The sequence below is a fragment of the Folsomia candida genome, unplaced genomic scaffold (assembly GCF_002217175.1).
Source record: "Folsomia candida strain VU population unplaced genomic scaffold, ASM221717v1 Fcan01_Sc004, whole genome shotgun sequence".
NCBI lineage: Eukaryota > Metazoa > Arthropoda > Collembola > Entomobryomorpha > Isotomidae > Folsomia > Folsomia candida.
Window position 1 is genome coordinate 1,315,306 of NW_019091196.1, and position 22,315 is coordinate 1,337,620.

Here is a 22,315-nt window from a genome sequence, read left to right on the forward strand (position 1 = left end):
GTTTGAGCTTTCTGAAGTTTATATTATCATTCGGTGACAAATGTTGGTAGAGCATATACTATTTTATTACCAACTTGCTTTCCCGATAATAAATGTTTCAAATGCACTTCTGCCATAGCTGAAAAACTGCATTTCCTTATTTCATGCCCTGCAATTGTACAATTCTGCTCACTCGCTGTTATGCAACTCCCATAAATGATGCACACAGATCTACAAGAATTTCATTACATTGAGCTCTCCTCAAGTGCCGAACTTTCCTCTGAAGAAAAGAAAGTCTTCAACAAAACAAACTTTCCCCGCCAAGAAAATATCCTCAGCAGTTTAAACCGGTAATTGGGAATGAAACGAAAGTCAGATTTCTGAGGAGAAGGAGGAAGTAAGTGAAAAAAATTTTCATTGGCTTTCTCCTTGCTTAAAAATGCTAAAAAAGAAGTGGGAAATTTAAAAAAGGCAGGTTTCTTGGGATTTAAAAGTTAGAAAATAATTTTGAAATTTAAAAAAAGAAGTGGATAATTTAAAAAAGTATTGAATATATAAAAAAAACAAAGGCAAGAGTTAAAAGAGAGAGTTTTCTTTTTGAATATTTTTTTTAGCTAAAGCAGCAGTAGGAAATTTTAAAAAGGTTGAAAATAAAAAAAAGTGAGAAACTGAAAAAGTGGACAATTTAAAAAAGAGAACTTTCTTTGGAACGACTTCACATTCATCTAAATAAAGTCCAAGATAAGTCATTGTCTTTAACGACGCTTATCTGGCAACCTAAGTAAACTTTCTGCCTTCATTGTTCCCAGATTAGAAGGACCACACATGCACTCAGGCCTCTCGTGGGATTAGACTTTCTCTAAATACTTTCGGTCTTTTTAACTTCCACTCACTCGACTCTGTCCAACTTTCTCCCTCTCTCTTGATGCCGTCATCTAATTAATCCGGGTAATTAATTAATTAGAGACAGACTTGTTTCCGGGTGGTGTACTTTCTCCGACCCGGGAGAAGAAGAAAGTGAAAGCAGGGACAGGGGGCACCAAGTAGGTTATGTTTTGTCATTGTCGCATTATGCAAATTAGGGTAAACATGACACTCAAAAGTAAAGTAGACAAGCTAGGTCTTGAAATCCACTAACCGTTAACTTTGAGGAAGATGACTTTGGAGAGGCCGGAGCCCACGTCGTTTCTCGCCTCGCACAGATAATTCCCCTCGTCCGATTTTCGGACTTGGTCGAATCTGATGGTGCCGTTGGCGAAGGGGGACGAGCTTCCGGTGGGAGAAAGGATGTCCTTGTAGTCGCCCGGCTGCATGCCTGCTGAGGTAGAGATAAGAAAACGAGAAAATGAGTTATGTATTGAGAGAAAGATGACCAAAGAGGGGAAAATGTTAGAGAAATCTGGCAACGTTTAGTAAAATATATTTTTTTGAGTAATAAGTATACCTAATGAGTGTCGAAATTGGTAAAAAAATATTTCGAATGTATTACAAAAAAATACAAAATTATGTACGTGCTAGTAAGCAGTAAAAATTGGTACCGAAAAATAATCAAATTTTCACTAGTCAATATAAAGAAATCGGTAATACCTACATAGTTAATCTAATTGATGTCGGCAATTAGCCTTGAATGTGCTACCGCCGCTGGCCTGGCTGACTCTATTAATGAGTAGTCTGGTCACCCCACATAGGACATACATAATCTAATTGATAACTCAAATTGGTAATCAATTCTTTACCAAAAAATAAATAAATTTGATTGAACTACTTTCGATAATTAGGATTGGTAGAAGATATTTTTTACTAATAGAATGGGTGACCAAATTGATAGCAATGGATTACCCATTGGTAACACCAATTAAACAAATTAGTAACAAAATTGGGAACACAAAATGATACTACATGAGAAGAGTAATTGGTAACGAAATTTGTAACCACTAAAAAAACTCGCCGTAGGGAATATTCGAATATTTCTAAAAATTTCCACCAATAGATAACGTACCAGTGGCCCTTTTCCACGTGATTGAGGGGGTGGGATGGCCCTCAGCTCGGCACTGAAGTGAAAGCGAGTGTCCGGCCGAAACGTTGACGTCTCTCGGCTCCAAAATCCACTTCGGCGGAACTGCAAAATTATCCACCATTAATGATCCCTAATTTCAACTAATTGCCCATTTCTGGTTAGTCTGGGATCATAGGAGAACACAGAATTGGGGTCAACTTACTTAATTATCATGGCATGGATCTGATGGATCATCTTTACGATATTACGCTATGCATAATATTCATATTTTTTGCACAACGCAAAATATACACAATGGTTCCTTGAATACTAAAAAATTTTGTGGAATTTGGCCAAAATTCCGGTAATTTTTTCACTCAAATGTTACATATTTTTGGTAAATTTTCTACTGATTACATTGCTTGAAACATTTTTGTACTTCTAACAAATTTTGAAATTCTGTACTTTTTTGAAGCGAAAACAGTACAGCTTTTACCGGAATCTGTCTTGCAAGTTGGTATTACGCAGTTTGAAACATGGCTATATTTTTAACAAGGCAAATTTGCTTGCAAAATTCTTTCCCATTTCTGCAAACTAGTATTTCAATTATGATGTGAAATATTTAAAATATTATGCAATTCTCCGCCTCAATTTTTTCAACATGTGTGTTAAATTATTTCCTATTTTCGCAAATTAGTTTTTCAATCATGTGAAAAAATGTATCATGTAATTCTTTTTACTTTTCTGCATTCATAATTCTCCTACTTTTTTAATATGTTTTTGCAAAATTATTTCCCATATGCGCAAACTAGTTTTTCAATCATGTTGTATTACGCAATTCCTATTTCACTTTTCTGCATTTAGAATTTTTCGCATGGATTCGCAAACTATGCAAAAACTCATTAACAACCTTGTCTCTCCCAACTTTTGCGTCAGAAAACTAGGCCGACTTTCACTCACTGACTTTCTTGACCCGACTTTTCCTAAAATTTGACCACGAGCTGAAACTTCATTTTCCATCGAGATCAACTTTCTCCGTCCGCTGCCCACAAGGAGACAAAGACGGATAGGAAATCGAAACGCGTGGGTTTGCGGAGAGGAAGTTGAGCGGCTATTACGACCCTTAGTGAGACATGAAGTTGGTATTTTTCCCTTCGAAAGTAAACGCGTGTCATTAATCTTCTCCCAGAAAAACCAATCTCATCTCGCAATCCACTCCACAAACGCATCGCTTGACTCGCTGCCCCCATCTCCCACCCTGCCGGACAGCGGAATGCGATAGGGTTTGCAAAAAATGTGGGCAAAAGTTTGCCGGAGTAAAAAAGTTTGTAATTATGGTGAAATAAAATGGACAATTAACAAATACAAAGGTGCAGAGTATGTAATAAAAGTAGGAGATATTGTTCAGATAAAGCGGTCAGTCAAAATTTTATGAGATGAATTATGGTAATATTTTAAAAGCAATGAACAATGATCAAAATTACACAATTTTACCCCCAAAAATAAAATTCTCCTACATCCTGCGAACCCTGTTAGACTCAAGTGGTCAATCTTGCACTCTTTCGGAGTCCAACTTTCTCCCAGCTTTCTCCGACTTCCTCATTTCTCCCTCTCGCTCCTTCATCTCTCCCGATACCCGGGTAACGCACTTCTCAAACCCGAAAACACATTATGGCATTTGGCAAAGGAAATAATGGGACGATTAATTCCCTCTTCGGCTTCATCCCACAGCCACCAACGCGACCACGTCGTAAGAGATTCGCGGCCAGAAAACCATCCATCCGTCCATCCAACCACCAATTCTTTCCCCTTTTAACGAGATAAAGAAGTCCCGGAAGCTCGATTTAGCGCGACGTGACACATTTTTTTTACGTATTTATTACCCACATCAGACGTTCTTTGTGACGAGGAGGAATTTTTTTCGGGGAAGAATGCCATCATCGAAAATTATTCAAAATTCAAGATGCCTAATTTTATGGGATGAGGTGGTACAGCACAGATGTTGAAATTATGCCAAATTGGGGATAAATTATTCATATGGATTTAGGGGAATGTCTGTAAACTGTGCAATTTTTGTAAAATTTTTGTAAATTTTAATAAAAAAACATTTGTCAATTTTTGACATTTTTTGTTATAAATGAACTTATTTTATGAACTGATCAACTTATACGCAAAAACCCATTTAAAACCTACACCTACAATCCGACTTCAGAAATTCTACAGAAATCACAAACGTCGTTGTAGTCGGTCAAATTGTAATTTTGAAAATTTTAATCATTTTACCACTTACAAGCAAAGACCACTTTTGGAATAGGTAATCCAATATAAAACTCATTATTCAAAAATTGGATACATTGTGTATAAAATTATTTACTCACTTTGAACCGTAAGCTCGGAAGAATAGTGTTCTCGTCCCGCTGAATTTTCCGCGATGCAGGTATATTTCCCTGAATTATGAAATTTAAAAAATTAGTTTTTCTCCCAAAATTTTAAAAACTAATTAATGTAATGAAATGTCACGCACCGTTATGCACGGAAGAAAGGGAGTCGATCACCAAAGTTGAGGAATACTCGTCCGGAACTCGAATAGTAATGCCCTGTGAGAGTAGGGGCAAATTAACTTAAAATTATTACACGAGGTAATGACAGGTAGATAAGCACGATGACAAGATAAGACCACCAACTAACTAGGTACATATGTGGACAAAGTTACTCCGTGCGAATATTTGTGTCGTGATTGCAAGTCGATTTAGCAAATTGCGAAAAGGGTAACGTTAAAGAAATTTCGATCTTATTCTCCTAACGCCATTGGTCAAAATAAGAACTACTGTTCGTCCGGTATTATTAGTCGCAAAAAATTCTGAAAGGTTACCTGGCAGATTATTTATTTTTCAATTAGCAACCAAATAACCTCTCAGAAAATTTTCCAAGAAATTGCGACTAATAATATTGGATGAACAGTAGTTATTAGATTTTCGGGGACTGTTTGTGTCATTTGAAAGTCGATTTAGTAAATTATGCAAAAGTAAGTTATCATAATTGAGTTTCCAGATCCGTCAAGTAGCAAATAACAATCTGAGATGGATTTCATACTTAATTTCTCTACATTTGCCTACATTTTTTAACAAAATTTTTCATAAATTCTATCCAACTTATGGTTCTTACTCCTAAATTTCTCAAATTTTTCATGAATTTTGCCTTCACAAATTTTGCAACTCACATTGGCCACTCCTCCCGAGATTGGTTTCCCCTCGAATTCCCAGACGAGATCGATGGGTCGATCGCCCTCGAGCAGTTGGCAGGAAACCGCCGCCCGCATTCCTTCCCGCAAAATCGTGTTCAGGAACTGGAACGGCATCAGCTTCGGCGGAACTGGGGACACAAATTTGGTTCGGATGTAAATTCAACCGTGATCATGACCAATTTCGAGGAAGACGACATTTTATGGAGCACTTTGTATCATGCAAAATTTAGGTCGTAAAATTTATGGGATAAATGAAACCGTATGAAATATTTGAGTGGCCCGGAGGAGATCAAATTTTGTCACAAATTGGCTATGAAAAAGATACCATGTTTAAATTGTATGAGAATAAGAAATTTTGATGAAATAGGCCGCTTAAGGTTAATTTTTGTTTGCAGGTAAAATGAAAAGCTGGATATAAAATTTATGCATCAATTACACAATTAAAAAAAATGCGAGGCAATTCAAACAGGTCTTAATAACTTTGCAAAATCCGTAATTTTTGTAAGGTTACAAAAATTTAAAAATACTGCAAAGGATCATTAGCATACAAATTTTCGAAATTTTATGTAGATCTTGAAGTGCCCTAGTTTGTCGAAGTTTGTATACGGATTGAGGATGCAAACTATGAGTTTTTTTTTACTAATAGTTTGAAAATTTGAATTGTTGAGAGTTTATCCCCTTGAATTGGAAAAATTTATAGATTTCGTAACTTTGATTGAATTCTGAACAAAAACTAGTCTCCCGTCAACATCATCATCACATTGCACATTGCACATTGCACATTACACATTTGTATTCCCCATATCTAACGGATAACAAAATAAATTACATTTTCTTACAAATAAAGTCTGGCATTATAATTTGTCAATAACACGATTTTTTGCTCTTATATTTATTACGCGGTGAGTTGCGTAAATTTTATAAAATTGGGAGGCACAAGTTAAAAAAAGCTGTGCTCTGATTTTCTTCTTAATTCAATTTTATCTGTGTGTAAACTTTTACAACTTTTACAAAAATTCAAATGAATGGATTTTGGGTAATAAGATTTTTTTTAATGCCGATATTTATTACTAAATTACGCGAAACTAACCGACAACGCGGAGGTGAATGTCTCTGGAGGAAATTTGTCCCTGTCGGCCTTTCGCGTGGCAGGTGAGAATCCCTTCGTCCGCTTTCTGAAGGTGCTCCAAAATCAGGGTGCCGTTCAGGTAGACGCGCTGCATTCTCGTCACGGGCAGAAGACTTCCGCCTAAAATGGTCAAACTTGAATTGTGCGCAGGCATTTATCTCCAGTTCACGTTTCAAAAATCTTAGAAAACTAAATTAGTGTTTCGTTTCTTGCGTGTTTGTTACGTTTACAATTCTTGAAATGCTAAGCCAGAAACGCAAGAAATGCTGGGTGGAAATATAAAACTAAAACATTTCTTCATATGTATAAGTATCGTTAATACGCCGGTTTAGGAAAGTTTAGAATTATACTTATATGTTAATATTAACAGATTCTGAGTGGCTTTTTTCACATTTATTTTCCACCTCGATAACATGAAGGATAAAGTTATACTTGTCTGCAAACCGTATCATTTTATTAATTATCAATTACCTCTCTCCCAAGAAATGCTCTCGATCGGATATCCTGAGACGGGGCACTGGATTTGCAAATTCTTCCCAGCCACGCCCTTTATCGGAGGAACCGGTCGGACGAAAGGTGGACCTGAAAGAGCAAACATGGAATTAAAAATATTACCAATTTAGTAAAAACTTTGAAACTTGTATCACACACATTTGCCGACAAGTAATCGTTACGAATGCAGTTATACTATATTTTGTTACAAATTTAGACCATGATTCCCTTAAATGCTCCATTATTTAGGGAAAACTAGTTTCTTTCCCAAAAATTACACCACATTTTCACAACCACAAAATTACTCGTATTTTTTACTACTTTCTCCTCGATCGGGATAAATATACATTGAGTGATGCAATAAAATAAACTGGTTTACGCGCAAATGAGATAAATCGCCCGAAAAAAAGACGCGTTACGGACAAGACTAAAATAAAACATGGGGAAAGTTGAAGTTGAGGAAACATTTAATGAAATGCGACACAAGAAGAGAAAAGAAAGTCAAAGTCGAGTAGTCAACTTTCTCCGGGTTTCTTTTCCCTGGTCGCACACACTAAATAAATCTCGGACACAAATTTAAGTTTTGCGGTAAACAAATTATGACCACGCTGGTTACATGATAAAATGGCGAAAGGGTATTTAATTTTTTCTGTCTTATAAAAGTCTACTTTTCGTTCATAAAAAAATAGTCCGGTTCCTAAATTTGTTCAAATCATTTATTTTGTACTTGTAAACAAATCCTGCCAGTTAACTTCTCAAGTTTTTTTTGTCTCGATTTTTTCAACGGACTTTACATTCACTTCATACTGGCCTAGTTTTTCAGATTGTTAAGTGTGCCCGAAACTGATCCAGCTTATTTAAATGGGCAATAAATCATTTCTGGAAACCTTTCTCTTTCCACTTTCTCCTCGAAAACGTACTAAATCCACTCGAACGAGGAGTACTTTTCCTCCTAAGACCCATTATTTTACTGCTCACACTTTCTCTCGAGAGAAAATGGAGACTTTCTCCCACGACACGAGTTCCAAGTGAACGTGAACAAGAGGGTCAACTGCCACTTTTATTGCGAGTACTTCCTCCGACTTTATTTTACACTAAATATCATAAAAAATATGATAAATTGGAGATGATGCGGTCCGATTTGTGTTCGTGTGGGGAAAAGATTTCTTTACGAGGGTTCATTGTTCTTGTACGCGATAAAAATAAAATATGCTAATTTTACAAGGTTTTTTTGGGGGGAGGGAGGGGGATTAGAATTTGAGCGTAGTTTAAGGGATGCCTGATATGCATGACATTCAAGAGTTTTGGACAAGCTAAATTTTGATAATTTTTTATAAATGTTGATGAAATTCGATTAATTTTGACCGCATTTTGAAGAGTATTTAATGAATATTAGTTGGGATGCCTGACATTATATGGAGGGGAGTCAATTTATTTTTTAATTTTTGTAAATTTCAATAAATTTTAACTCCATTTTGGAGTGCAAATTAATTGTTGTAGGTTTGACACGTTGATTTGGGGAAATTCATGTCTTGTCAGGCATGCTGGAAATTTTCAGAATTGATTTTTTAGCACAATTTAGTCAAAAATATGTACAATATTAGCAAATCACCAAACTTCGTAAATCCGTAAATTCACAAGCTTTTGCAAGGATATTTAGCTTAGAAATATTTGTAAGCGTACTCATCCTCAGATGAGAAGGGCATCTTTTTACTTATATTGTGAAAATTTGGTAAAATAATTTTACAATTTACGGATTTTATAAAGTTACCAAGACTTGCATGAATTTTCGCAATATCCAAATGAACCTTATGGATAAGTTCCACGACATATTTTTATTTTCTTAAAATAATAATCCCTTTGTAAAAACCAAGCTATCACCTACCCGGAGTATAGTGTCTTTACGAATATTTAATTGTGCTTTGCTCGTTGGAATTCAAGAAAGTGACTGAGTGAATATACGATTATTTTATCTACTTAAACTAGATTTTATTTCAAACAAATTACTAATTGTCAACACAATTCAGAGCTCTGCACTAACACGAGTTGATTGGTGACTTACTATTGACAAATTAATCGTGGACATCAATTACAAAGAATTAACAATTCTTACTCTTGATTTCCTACCACGACGACAAAAATCCAAAATGTCTGACTTTGACAACGACTAAAACTCGACTGTGTAGATTTCTTCTACCTACTTACTTACTACGACTTATAACAAAGGACGACGCGCACTCAAAATCCCACCCTGACGTCACCATGGCAACCACCACCACGTCACGGGGTAATCTTAGACGCATATTCAACAATTTACCAAAATACATAAAACAATTTCATAAATACATCATTTTACATTTAACACCCTTCATGTTTGCCAGATGATATTGTTCACCATTTCCAAATTAAACTTAACAAAGTTCAGAGAGTAAATAGCACTTTAATTCATTTGTATATTTTTGTCATACTTTGTTACAAAATTACAAAGATACTCTTAATTTGTTTCTCTAATTTCCATGTAAGAATTAATGTGCTCACCATAAATGTTGAGTCTTCCAGTATGGAGGGCGATGCCCATGGCGTTTCTGGCCTGGCACGCGTACAGCCCGCCGTCCTCGTCCCGGGCCTGCGTTATGTTCACGTGGGAGATCACGTGGTCATGAATCGTGACGTACTGGCCGACCAAAAATCTGTAAGAAATTGGCCAAAAATTAATCGCAACTTTCTGAAAATAGCAAAAATGGGCGTATGTGGAGTGAAATTGAAGGATGTAAATCTCCAACAAGGATTGATGGAAAAGTTCTTCAGGAATTTTGAAACCCATCAAATCTTTTAACAAATGTCGAACATCAGAAATATATAAAAATCCCCAATTATATATAAATTTTTGAACATCATGTCACTGGTGTACGCATCCTGAGGGCACTCTATTCATCTAATTATTTTAATAAATTCCATAAAGTTTTCAATATCTAAATTTGGCGTTAAACCCATTCATAAGTTTATTACATTAAACAAAAACTACAATATCGCTGACTTGCTTTTAAAACGATTGGGAATTGTAAAAGTTTACACGTTGACTTATGTAAAGTAAAATTTGCCAAAAAACTTTCGCAGGCAAGAGAAACAATTGAGGCAATTCACCCAGTCCTTGGTAGCATTGTAAAATCCGTCAACTTTTACAAATTATTCGAGGAAAATTAGCTTCAAAAATTTTGAAACTTGCTCAGACCAAGGGTAAAAGTGTATAAAACAATTTTACACAATTTACGGATTTTACAAAGTTAACAATGACCCCATGAATTGCATCAATATGAATCTCGTCTAACTTTATAGTGAAAGTTGTGCACAAACTACCAATTTTTGCTTTCTGCACCCACCTTTCACTTTCCGGGAGTGTGAAGCCGTCCAAAGTCCATGTGAATTGCGGGGGTGGATTTCCGACGGCGGTGCATTTCAGCGATACGGAGTGACCCGGCTGGATCGTTTGTTCAGAAAAGCGATACACCAGCTCGGGCAGGACGGCTGAAAAAAATGTGAAAGTAAAATTAGGTCAAACTTTCTATTTACTAAAATAATAAAAATTCGTGTAGAATTTCATATTACAAAAAATAGATTCTACTGCTTGTTCAAAAAATAGAGATAAACAAATCTGAGGTTATTTGGAAAAGTTTGCTTATATAGAACATAAAACAATTTAAGAAATATAGGCGTTTCTCGACATTTTTTGAAGCAACGGTACGCATAAATTTGAAAAAAATAAAAGATTACAGATAAATTCACATGGTAATTTTACATGTGCTAGTTTGTAAGCTCTGTAAACTTTCGATTGTGTAATGCTTAGAAATTAAGGCAAAAATCTACAAATTTAATCGCCGTGGACATCATTGGGATTAACATTTGGATAATTTGCTATTTATAAATGGCGTCGTGGGTATGTCAACAACTTAGGTGTCAGGTTAGGCTGAATCTTCTTATTTCCTTATCATATAAAGCCATTTCTTTCAGTTTTTCGTGAATGAATGAAATACGAAATTATATCTCTAAGTTTTCGGCATATTTTAAATCATGGCCTAATTATAGCTGCATTTGTATGATGATTATTCCGTTTTTTTTTAGAATAGTTGTGTTTGGAACTCTCATTGTACGAACTAATCTTAAATATATGTAATAAAGGGTTGAAATTCCCTAAATTTATTTGAGTCGAAAAAAAAGCTATTTATAAAAGACACAAAACCAACGAAAAAAATAGAACCTGACGTGCAATATATGCAAAATTGAAAATATAAAATAAATCCAAACTTCTAAATAATTGAATTCTGTCAAATACGTAATCCAAAAAAGTGTGCGTGTTTTTCTTTCATGGAAATGTGCAACTTTACGCAATTTGCCGAATTACAAATATACACGCGAATCACTTGAAAAAATTCTCATGTACGAAATTGAAATTTTAAGAACTTTCTAAGCTTAAATTTTCGTCAAATTAATTACGCGCAACACATAAAGCGTTTTTTCAAAACTCAGCGTCATCCTTACATCCTAATCGTATTAACCTCCCATAATTTGAAATTTTAAAAATTTTCCGGCGTGGATTTACGTCGAATTAACTATTAGAAAGATTAAACATATTTCTAAAGAATTCAAATTGAGCGCCATCCTTACATCCTAATCGTATCTGGGAGGAGTCCTGCCCCGTCGTGAAGTCATTGGAGGCGAGGCACTGGTACATCCCCGCGTCGTCGGGCTGAACACCCACCAATTTCAAGACTTCGCGCGGCCCCACTTGGAATCTGGGGGAGGAGCTGGGCCCGTTTTCCAGCTCGGCGTGGGGCACGCCGTCCTTGAGCCAGACGACGGAATGGATCGGCGAACCGGAAACGAGACATCGAAGCGAAGCGGATCGCCCCACGTCCACAATTTGCGTCAAAGGAGATACTTGCACACGGAGAGGAACTGCAAAAAAAATTCATACTTTGTTAGAAAACTTGTGCCAAAAGGTTTATAACGTTTTTCAAATTATGTTAGAAAATGTAAAATTTCCATTCATGTAATACGTTAAATTAGCATTGTTTGCAATAATGATGGGTTATTAGTAATTTTGTAAAATTTTCAAATTTAGGAATTTTATAAAGTTTATACCACCGTGGAATAAATGTTTGAATTGATGGCGAGTAATTTTTTCCATTCAGCTTTTTTGAAAATCTTGTGTACCTTGAAGGCCAGAAGTTTATTTTTTGTGGTAATAGCTTATTAAACAATTCAGCAGGTTTGATAAGCTTGAGTAAGAAATTTGCATTCCAAGAAAGCAAAAAGTAACCCAGAATTGACAAAAATTTCAAATATCTCTGCCAAACGTGCCTATTAGGAGATCGGGTCGTTTGCAAATTTCATACTAGTTAAATTTGTGATCGATTGGCACTAATTTAGTCAAAATAGGAGACCATTTTTTGTCTCACTTTTCTCTTCGCATATGCACCACAAAAGTCGCGTAATAAATAATGAAGTCGCAAATTAGGCTACGAGCACCACCACCTCGTAAACTACCCCTCGTCGTTACACACTTGTATTTGACGACTTTCTCGCCTCGTGAAATAAGCCAACTTTCACTTTGGACAGGACAGCCAACACGGAAATCCATCAATCATCCCATTCAGCCAGGCATCCATCGAGCAATGGGGAAAGTCGTGTCGTTCAAGTGAAACCTTGCAGTCGGTACAGGTCCGCATAGCCCGAGCCAGGCTTTATTGCCGAGAATACAATAAATCCGCGGAAATTGATAAGAATCACGATGAAGCTAACCCACACTGGTAGATCTATAAATTTAACTCCAAATGGTGGCTGTAATGATGCACGAAATTCAAATTTGCAGCTGCCAGTGAATAATTTTTGGGTGAAAAAACACGTTACCTATTTTTTGTGTAGGATTTATTTTTAGCTTTATAGAATTAAAATTACAGAAAATGTAAAAAAAAACAAATTTACTTGACCCGATAATGTAATCTCACTGGGCCAACTTTCTGTCAAAAATTATGAATTTTTTCCATAAACTTAAATTATTGGTGAGCTATTTTTTACAGTGTTTTTATCAGTTTTGTTCGAAAATTTAAAAAATAATGTCAGCAAAATAATCAATGGCATAATAAGCCCGAACCTGGCTGTCTCGCTCGATTACATGTCCGTTTTTTCATATTAGAGAAAACCGCAAAAAATTAAGTTACTAGAACCATCTGCGCAATCATAATATTAATCTGACTTTTCCCAATTTTTCTGACAAGGCCCCGAAATCTAACAACCTTTACAAATAAAAGATTTGATTCTTAATTTACCATTAGGCGTAAATAGTTAGGGTAAGTTCAAGACAGGAAAATTAAGAAAAAAATAAATAAAAACGGCATTTAAACAACAGATCACAGGCAGAAAGGCAGAAAATCACGCCGGTTACATGAGGCTCCGACTAAACGGATAAAGTGTAAGGGAGTTCATTTAATTTTGGTGCAAATATGGGACCCTCGGGACTACTTTCACGTCATCTCGAAACAAATTTATTTATACAATAAAACGATTTCTGTCCTGTCCCACTTTCACTTTGACTTTCTCTCCCGCTTCAAATCCCACTTCGACTCGGATTGATTCCTCCTTTGACTCATTTTCACTTCGAAAGTTTTCTTACAAGTCGAGAAAGACATTTGTTAAGCTTTTTTGTTAAGATTGTGTAATGGATGGGATGTTGTGATTGTGAAGTTTGACGAAATTAGCAATTTTTTCAAGGATCTTTCAGAATTTTTTAATGAAAGTGACTGAAGAAATTGTACATATCTCGTAAACTTGTCCACATTTTAGAAATTCGCCCGAAAATGCAACAAATTTAAAGTTATATAGTTGATAAGTTGAACAAAATTCAGAGAGAAATATGCTGTCAACAGATTTATTTTCACCGATAAGAAAAGTTGTAAAAGTAACCGCGACAAGGAAATTTTGCGATGATTGCGATTTTAAAACGTAAAATATAAACTTATCAGCATTTCGTTGCTACTTAATTTTCTTAATTTCCTCAAATTACATTATTTTTGTAGTTAAAATTTCTTAAAATGTATGATACATTTGTATTGGAAAGATTTACAGGTTTTTCAAATATTTAACAATTTACAGAATATTTTGTATTTCAGAAAATCAAGAATTGAAAAAGAAACGGGAAATGTTATAAAGTTTTTAATGCAAGGAAATCAAAAATTCGAAAATTGATAAATTATTGAAAACGCGTAAAACATTTTCACCTTTTCTTCAAGAATTAAACCAGATCTTTCCAATTATCAAATACACAATTTTCACTCATTTAGATTAACGACGTCTAATTTTGACTGCAAAAAGTACCTTAAAATCTCAAAGTTTTTTGAAAGATTTGAAATTGTAAATTTTGAGAAATTTTATCTAACCCGATAATTATTATTCAAAAGTTTGCAAAACTTAGAATCCTTGACTATGACAAATTGTTGCGAAATTTGATTTGATGTTCACACTCTAAATAAATTTGGTTAAAATTTACTCAAGGTTGAGTAAAATTTGCGATGACACAACTGGTTGAGTAAAATTTACACTATGAAAGTTAGAATTTATCCAACGTTGTAGAATTTTAGCTCAACCTTGAGTAAATTTTACCTTCGTCGGGTAAATTTTGCACAACCCGTTGTGTCATCGCAAATTTTACTCAACTTTATTTGGAGTGCACACTTTAAGATGCATATTTTCAACAATTAATAGTTTCTACTAGTTGAAAATAATTACATATTCAATGTGCAGTAACTTGTTTGCATACTAATTGGATTCGCATTTATGTGAACAAGGTCGTCGGACAATACTAGAAATTTCATATAGGAAATTTTATCTGTTTTTAACGAGCGTTTGAATTCAGTATTTATTTTTAAAATTCATAATAATTTGCAAATATTTGTCTAATGTACAACTTTCATGAAAATTTATTTATCATAATTTTGGTTTTCTTACCATAAACGACGAGTTGAACGACGGCTTGGTCGACGGAGTGGGAATTGTTAGCGCGGCAGAGGTAGGAGCCCGCGTCCTGGGGCCGCACTTGCGCCACGTGCACCACACTATTCTGCGGCGAGGAAGACGAAGTCGGCGGCCTTTTCAACGTGGGAGGAAGGTCGGATAAAACACCCTCAATTTCTCGATACCACCTGAAATTTAGCAATAAATTGGAGAAACTTATTTTAATTTAAATATAAAATTGTGTAGAAAGCGTCCCATTTTTCGGCTGGATTTTGAGCAACATATTATATAGTCTAACTCTGTGAAAAATATTATGGAAATTCACTATCAAATTTGGTATTTGTCTCTAATAGTCTCTGTGGATATAGTGCAGTATGGGATCTGCATACTTGAATTAATCCGTAAAACCTATTTCGTTACGACGTTATTGTATTTCAAAATAAGTTCAAACTGACTCCATAATCCTGAAATTTACTAAATAATTTTACATGTTTATCAGAACGGATTTTTTCTTAAAAATTATTCGTTTTTTCGTAAATTTCCTATTTTCTCTAAATGGAATTTTCATGTGTTATCTTGGAAAAGGAAGGATTTTGAGTTTTTGAGAAATTAGTAGAAATGTTGTTTATTACAAAAATTATAAAATCAATAATTGTGTAAACCTAATTTTGCTATTTTGTGCTTAAGGATCTAGTTTTTATGTTGAACTTTGAGTTATTTATTAACGAACAAATCGTACGTTAGTTGATATTGTTTTCTTTTCGTTAAAAATCCCAGATCAAATTATGGATATTTTTATCATGATATACACACAACTGCATAATTATTTTTTAACTGTAGGACTTCGCAGTCACTAAGACTTAATTTGCTAAATTAAATTATTCAATGTTTGGCAAACAGATCGAACATATAGATCGAGGGGATTATAGCAATGTCATTCATGCAAACTGTAAAATATTCACAAATAAATCACAACTAGTATTAAATTTTTTTTTTGTTTACATATATGATATTTCGGGTATTCCAACCCTTTATTTCACCAAAATAAAAATGTTTGTACATGAGACGATTCACTAACTAAAATTAAACTAAAAACATTTAGAATCGTACCACGCACTTAATTAATTATGGGATGCGTTTAAAGCTATTACTGATTTATTGACAAAAAAAAAAAAAAGAAAGTGATTATCACAGAAAATATCACATTAAATAATTTTTAAGAAATTATTTAATTTCATAGACATGACAAGCCCACGAGGCAACTTTCCCCTGAAAAGATATCAGGAGTCGGTGTACCTCACCCCCGGAGTTTAATGGAGTTGGGACTCCTCCGGAGGAAGGCTTGTCATTCTAGACCCTAACCTGACCGAGCCAAAATGACAAGGAAAGCTGAAACGAAAGAGCCTCCCAACCCCGTATTTGCGCATTTTTAGAAATTCTTAGCTCTTTTAAATAGTATAGAGACAGGAACGAAGCCATCGTTTAAAATTAGAAGAAAATGTCAAAAATTATATATTTAAATTAAAATATTTTGATGGTGGTTTCTTCATGGGGAGGACTTTTCAATTATGCCGTCAGGGTTGGAACTAAGCATGTGCCTACACCCCTTCTGCTTGAGGACCACGGGTTTTTGGTGTTTAAAATAATTACAAATAGCCCGAGAATATTGAGAGGAGAAAGTTTATGCAACATTTATGTGAAAATTAAAATTAACCTATCCTTATGATAAAAGTATAAATCATGCAATAAGTCATGCAAGAATAAATCAGTGGCAGAGTTTTGTGCATGGAGTAAAGAAAACATACATAATTGAAACGAAGTTAAGCATACTTATAAGCTAGATTATGCAAAATTGAGATTAATTAAAATTTTGTTATTATCAACCTTGTACATTTTGTATTTTTTCCATTTACGATGGAAATTATTTACAAAAACTCTGCCACTTCTCATGCTGACATGATATTCAGTCAATAAACGACCGAAGATCATATGCCGAAGATGAGCCAGAAAATCAAACTGATCATCAAAATTATTTAGAAAGAGGACATACGACTTGTAGGTAGTGCAAAGACCATAAAAAATTAAAATATTGCCCACTCTGTCTTTGCACCCGTTTAACACATACAACTTGAGACTCGAGGCAGTTAGATTGTTACCTAAAATCTTAAAGATAAAGCGCCACATTGGCTCAAAATGTTCGCAAAATGGATAATGACTTGAGTTAATATTTTTAAAATTACAGAAGGGGCAATCCCTTCCCTCTCTCAAGTTCATAGCGTCCGCCAATTTGGGAGTCAAACCAGTCTTGTGCCAGATCTTGTACACTATGTCTTTTTCTGGATTGGTGACCTCCGCCCTTTTTAACTGTTCCCATCGATCAGCATTTATGATCTCAGGGTCAGCCATAGGCCAAGATATTTTTGAAGCCACAGGGGTACACACCAGGTAAAGTGTTGCTTTGGTAATTACTTGATAATTTTCAGAACTGCCAAAATTGCGACACTGTAAAGTCGCCAAGTCAGATATTATTTGCGCATCAAGTACTTGACGCAAAGTTCTCGACTCTGCATCAGTGAGACGCTTTGATGGAGGTCTGGTTTGACTAAGGCGAGGATTATGGGTCAGAAAATCACCAACAGTAACGTAACCCGATTTTACCAAGTTTGGGAAAGTTACATTGTTGAAAAAAGTGGTATTTGAAAGGGAGATTGAGTGTAGTAGGTCCTCAGTTACATTTTCAAACCTAAGCCCCACAGTTTTAACAACATTACTCAGGTTATCATAAAAAGGGGAGGAGTCATCGGGCTTATTATCGGTCAAAATATTTAAAATATTTCTATGCCCATACGCACAGAAATATAAATCTTGAAAATTTATCAATTTATTCACAAAACTTACTCGAAAAGTGGCCACTTGCACCAAAGGATGTCGAACGCCAATCCCCCCATTTGCAAGTGGCAAATAGAGAAAGTGACGCCCCACCCATCGTTTCGAACCTTTCCATACAAAATTTTCGCAGAGTTTGGTTATTTCGTCAATAAAGTTAGAAGGGGGGTCAAGAATCTTAAAAACATACCAAAGTATAGGCAATATATATATATTTAAAATTTTGGCCCTAGAAAAAAAACTAATGGCAGAAACCTTCACATTATAGAAATTGAGTTTCTTCTTGAATTTCTCAAGCAGAATTGAGAAATTCAATGACACGAAATCAATATTTCCAAATAAAATTCCTAGAATTTTTACAAAGTCAGTTTTGACAGGAAAATTGAGAACAGACCACGAGACTCCACCCAATAGTAATATTTCAGATTTTCTGACATTTAGCTTTGATGCTGAGAAAGTTGAAAATCTAAGATATTCATTCTCAACAATTGGAATCTGCTGCGCATTGCTTAACAATACATTTGTATCGTCTGCATAAGCAGAGAGATATTTATCAGGAGCCCTGGGCCAAGAACTCGGACCCGATACAAGCAGCCTCCTATTCAGATTAAATAAGAAAGGCTCAATCGCAAGAACGTACAAAACCGAGGAGATAGGGTCACCCTGCTTCAAACCTACTTTAAGCGGTACCTTAGAGGTCAAGGTGCTTCCAACTGATATGGCCAAGGATAGATCAGTGTGCAAAAGTCGAATGAAATTACAGAATGTGTCAGGGAACTCATACATGTTTAAAATAGCGAAAAGGTATTTAAAGCTTACGCGGTCAAATGCAGCCTCCTGATCTAAACTGAACAGGCCACCATGCATTTCACCCGAAGCAAAAGCATCTCGAAGGAAAGTCAAGTTATCATAAATTGACCGTCCTTTAATACCACAGGTCTGCCACGGACCTATTAAATGGGGGAGAGTCAAGATAAGTCTTGACTTTAAAACATTGGAAACGATTTTATAGTCCGTATTTGTCAGAGCTATTGTGCGATAGTTTTTCATATCATCATGACAGCCTGCCTTGAAAAACAGGCTCGCAACAGCAGTTCGCATGGAGCTAGGTAGCTTACCATTTGAAATGCAGGTATTGATCAAATTGGACAAAATAATTGCAAAATGCTTACTGAAATGTTTAAAAAACTCATGACTCAGTCCGTCAATTCCAGGAGATTTGTCATTTTTTAATTTAGAGATTGCCTTTGCAAGTTCCGCTGGACCTATGTCCTCAGACAGCTGAGAGCACAGGTCATTGGGAACCCTAGGCATCTCTGACATGTAATTTTCCAGCCCTGTCAGATTGACTTGCTTATCATCAAATTTGTCTGTAAAAAAATTTGTAATTAAACTAATTTTGGCATCGTTGGAAAGATGTGTTAATGATTTCGAAATTGTAACGTCAGAATTGTTGACTAAAATTTTACGTTTTGGATAGTCATTACAAACCGAGTAAGTCATAAATTTTGTGTCCAAGGTGTCAATAAAAATTTTACAAATGTCACTATTGGTAAGGTTTTGATTTGAAGGGATATTTTGGATGTCCGATTGTACTTTCCTTACTAATCTCTTAAATTTGTACCTCAAGTGTAAATCAGTCTCCATTGCAATCTGTGTAATTTTTTGCTTTAGTAAAGTATAACTTATGTCTGAGTAGTCAGAAATGCGAATAAAATTGTCAAGCAGGTAGGACATGGAAAACACAAAGTCGTCACAATTTAGGAGGTGATTTGGAAAACGCTAAATATTTTTAAAATCAATGTCTTTGTCAAAACGCAAAATTGCATTGTATACAACATGATCACCAATAAATGGAAGCATTTGGCATGTAACAAGGCTCCCAAGGTGAACAGAATTAATATAAATTCTGTCCAACCTGGCCTCCGAGTTATTTTTGAGTTTACTAAAATAAGTCATGTCTTTACCAATAGGATTAAAATGTCGATATGTATCATAGAGATTTAGATTATTGCATGCCAAAGTGAAATCCTTCGCAATCTTAGTGCGACGTTCAGTCGACCGTAACCTGTCCAGGGTATCATTTAAAACAAAATTCCAGTCACCTGCTAAAATAACATTGTCAGAATTTGTCAGTGACGAAATATTTGACTTTAAAATATTTAAAAATTGAGCACTGTCATAATTTTTAAAAGGAAAATGTGCATTATAAATGTCAAATTGTTGATTATTAAATTCAATTGTAATGTGTTGTAACTTTCCGGGGACTAAATTGGTCTCATTTAAAATGTTTATTGTCGTTTTAACTAGAAAAATTGTACCACTTCCAAGGGTGGTAGCAGAATTATAGCTGGTCTTATAGGAATTAATGTTAAAATGGTCATGTTTAGTAATGTCAATGTTGGTTTCTTGTAAAATTATTACGTCAGGCAAAAACTTAAGAATTAGTGTTGTTAAGGAATGTTGTTTAACAGAGTTGTTTAAACCCTGACAGTTCAAAGTCCATATGTTAAGGGAAGACATTGTTAGTTAAAAAAGTATTTTCGATAATTTTTTATTTCATCATCCGAAAGTTTCCTCCCAGACTGAAAAGCTTTCATTTCGAAACTGCGAAAGTTTAGGTCTACCTCTGCCAAAACTTTCGCAGTTTTCTCAGGGGACATATTAATGAAGTCCTTGATAAGCTTCAGAACGTCGCTCATCTTGGACTTTGTTAAAGAGTGTTTAGTCCCCAGGGAGTTTATGACCTCAAATAGAAGGTCATGAAGTTCCTGGGGCTCTTTTGTTATCATGCAAACCAAATGGTTTAAGCGATGATAACCACCCTTATCATAATTTTCCTTAAGTGACTCCAAAAAAACTAATAATCCATCGGTACTGATGGTTTTGTATTTCCCAAAAGATCCATTTTTCCAACTATCAAAAGCCCAAGGAGGTGATGAATTGGACGAGGTTGGCACAGACACAGACACCTCTGTCTGCCTGCCACGTTTCCGAAATATTTTTTTCTTCATGCGTCCATTTGAGACAACGGTAGAATCCGTCCCCTCCCCCTCACTCGAAAACTCATTCTCAGCTTGACTTACGTCAAATCGAGACCGCTTTTGAGAGTCAATCTCTGAGTCATCAAAAGTGGACTCCGAGATGGACTTTCTTTTCCGGATAGGAGTTTTCCTAGGATTTCCCTGTGTTTTCTTGGGATGCATAATCTTGTTGGGACAATTTTTATTAGTATGGCCAGATTTGCCACAAGAAAAACATTTTTTTGCACCAACTTGTAAGTATATGTTGTGATTGATCCCGTCCCAACGTACTTTCTCACTGGGGGGGATCATCACACCATTTTGAATTGAAAGGGAGATGGTGCGGGTAAAACTTTTGACATGGGAAAATTCCTCTCCCACTCCAAAGCAGGCCTGATGCTCGACCCCACTCCGCACCTCCCCATATTTCTCAAGCAATTGTAATAATACATCATCCGGTATGAAAGGTGGAACGTTACGTAGTACCACCCTTCGTACCGGATTTAAATACCGATTTATTTTTGCCAATTGGCCTTTTATCGTGATGGTATCAAACGCCACAATGGTGTCAACAGACTCCACAGAGTCAAACCACACCCCAAAATTTGCAGCTCCACAAAAATCAGCATATTTTATCTTGGAAGGTAAAATCACCTTACCGATAGCATCCAGCAACTCGGGTAAGGTCACTCCTGCCAATCTCCTTATGAGTACCCCCTTGGTCTTATCTAGGGCAGGATCACACCAGGTAGTTGGCACGACCCCCTTGGCAGCTATGATGTTATAATTTAGATGTCTTTGAGGAGAAACAGGTGATAATGTTTCCATTTCACCTGCCTCAGACATGTTGGTGATGGTGGTGCACTTGTGTACACAAAGGGTTAAACCAACTTAAAAAACAACAGTTTTTTAAAGTTGGAAATTACCAAAATTCGATTTGAAAAATTTGAAATTCGAGTTAGTTTGTTGAAAGTTGATATGAAACTACTAAGTGAGCTTAAAATCAAACTTTAAATTTCGCTAAAATTCACTAAAAAATCAGTTGATTAAAAAATAAATTTAAGCAGAAAAAATGACAATCCACTCGAGCCTCAAGTTGCACTCTTAGTATTAAATTTATGCAGAGTTTACACATCTGGTAATTTTCGCTTTAGAATTTCTAAAATATCACTCTTAAAGGTAGTAAAACTACATAGAAATTTTGAATTATAATTCTTGCAAGTTTGTAAAAAGAAGAAGAAGATTGCAGACTGGCAAATTCGACGGATATTAATGAGTGACAATTAATTCAGAAGAGCTGTGTGAAATATGTATTTTATTTACATACTTTTTCCCCGATTTTTGTAAGTCGAAAATAAAATTTCAATTTAACGAAAATCCTAGACAACCCGATTTATGTAACAACTATTTTCTTATAAAATTATGCATACAAAGTCGTTTTAAATCCTTGACATATTGACCTCCTCAAAAAAAGAAATTCTACTCAAATGAATCTCGTTTGCCATTTACATACAATTTTAAACTGGGTCGACAAATCTGTTCACTCAAATCCACTTAAC

At 35.3% G+C, this 22,315-nt stretch overlaps 1 protein-coding gene across 3 annotated transcripts in view; it reads right to left on the reverse strand.

Moving 5' to 3' along the window:
* The window catches only part of LOC118432950 (Down syndrome cell adhesion molecule-like protein Dscam2), a 69,550-nt gene that overhangs the window by 11,747 nt on the left and 35,488 nt on the right, over positions 1-22,315 (reverse strand). For 2 of the 3 annotated variants that reach the window (XM_035851222.1, XM_035851221.1), the window contains 11 exons: positions 14,842-15,035; positions 11,503-11,793; positions 10,221-10,365; positions 9,379-9,530; positions 6,820-6,930; positions 6,310-6,468; positions 5,196-5,347; positions 4,500-4,572; positions 4,354-4,422; positions 1,979-2,098; positions 1,118-1,297 (listed from right to left, as the gene is read on the reverse strand). In XM_035851222.1, coding sequence (XP_035707115.1) covers positions 1,118-1,297; positions 1,979-2,098; positions 4,354-4,422; positions 4,500-4,572; positions 5,196-5,347; positions 6,310-6,468; positions 6,820-6,930; positions 9,379-9,530; positions 10,221-10,365; positions 11,503-11,793; positions 14,842-15,035 — 1,646 coding nt within the window. The remainder of the gene's footprint in view (positions 1-1,117; positions 1,298-1,978; positions 2,099-4,353; positions 4,423-4,499; positions 4,573-5,195; positions 5,348-6,309; positions 6,469-6,819; positions 6,931-9,378; positions 9,531-10,220; positions 10,366-11,502; positions 11,794-14,841; positions 15,036-22,315) is intronic. The other variant, XM_035851223.1, reaches the window with a different exon arrangement.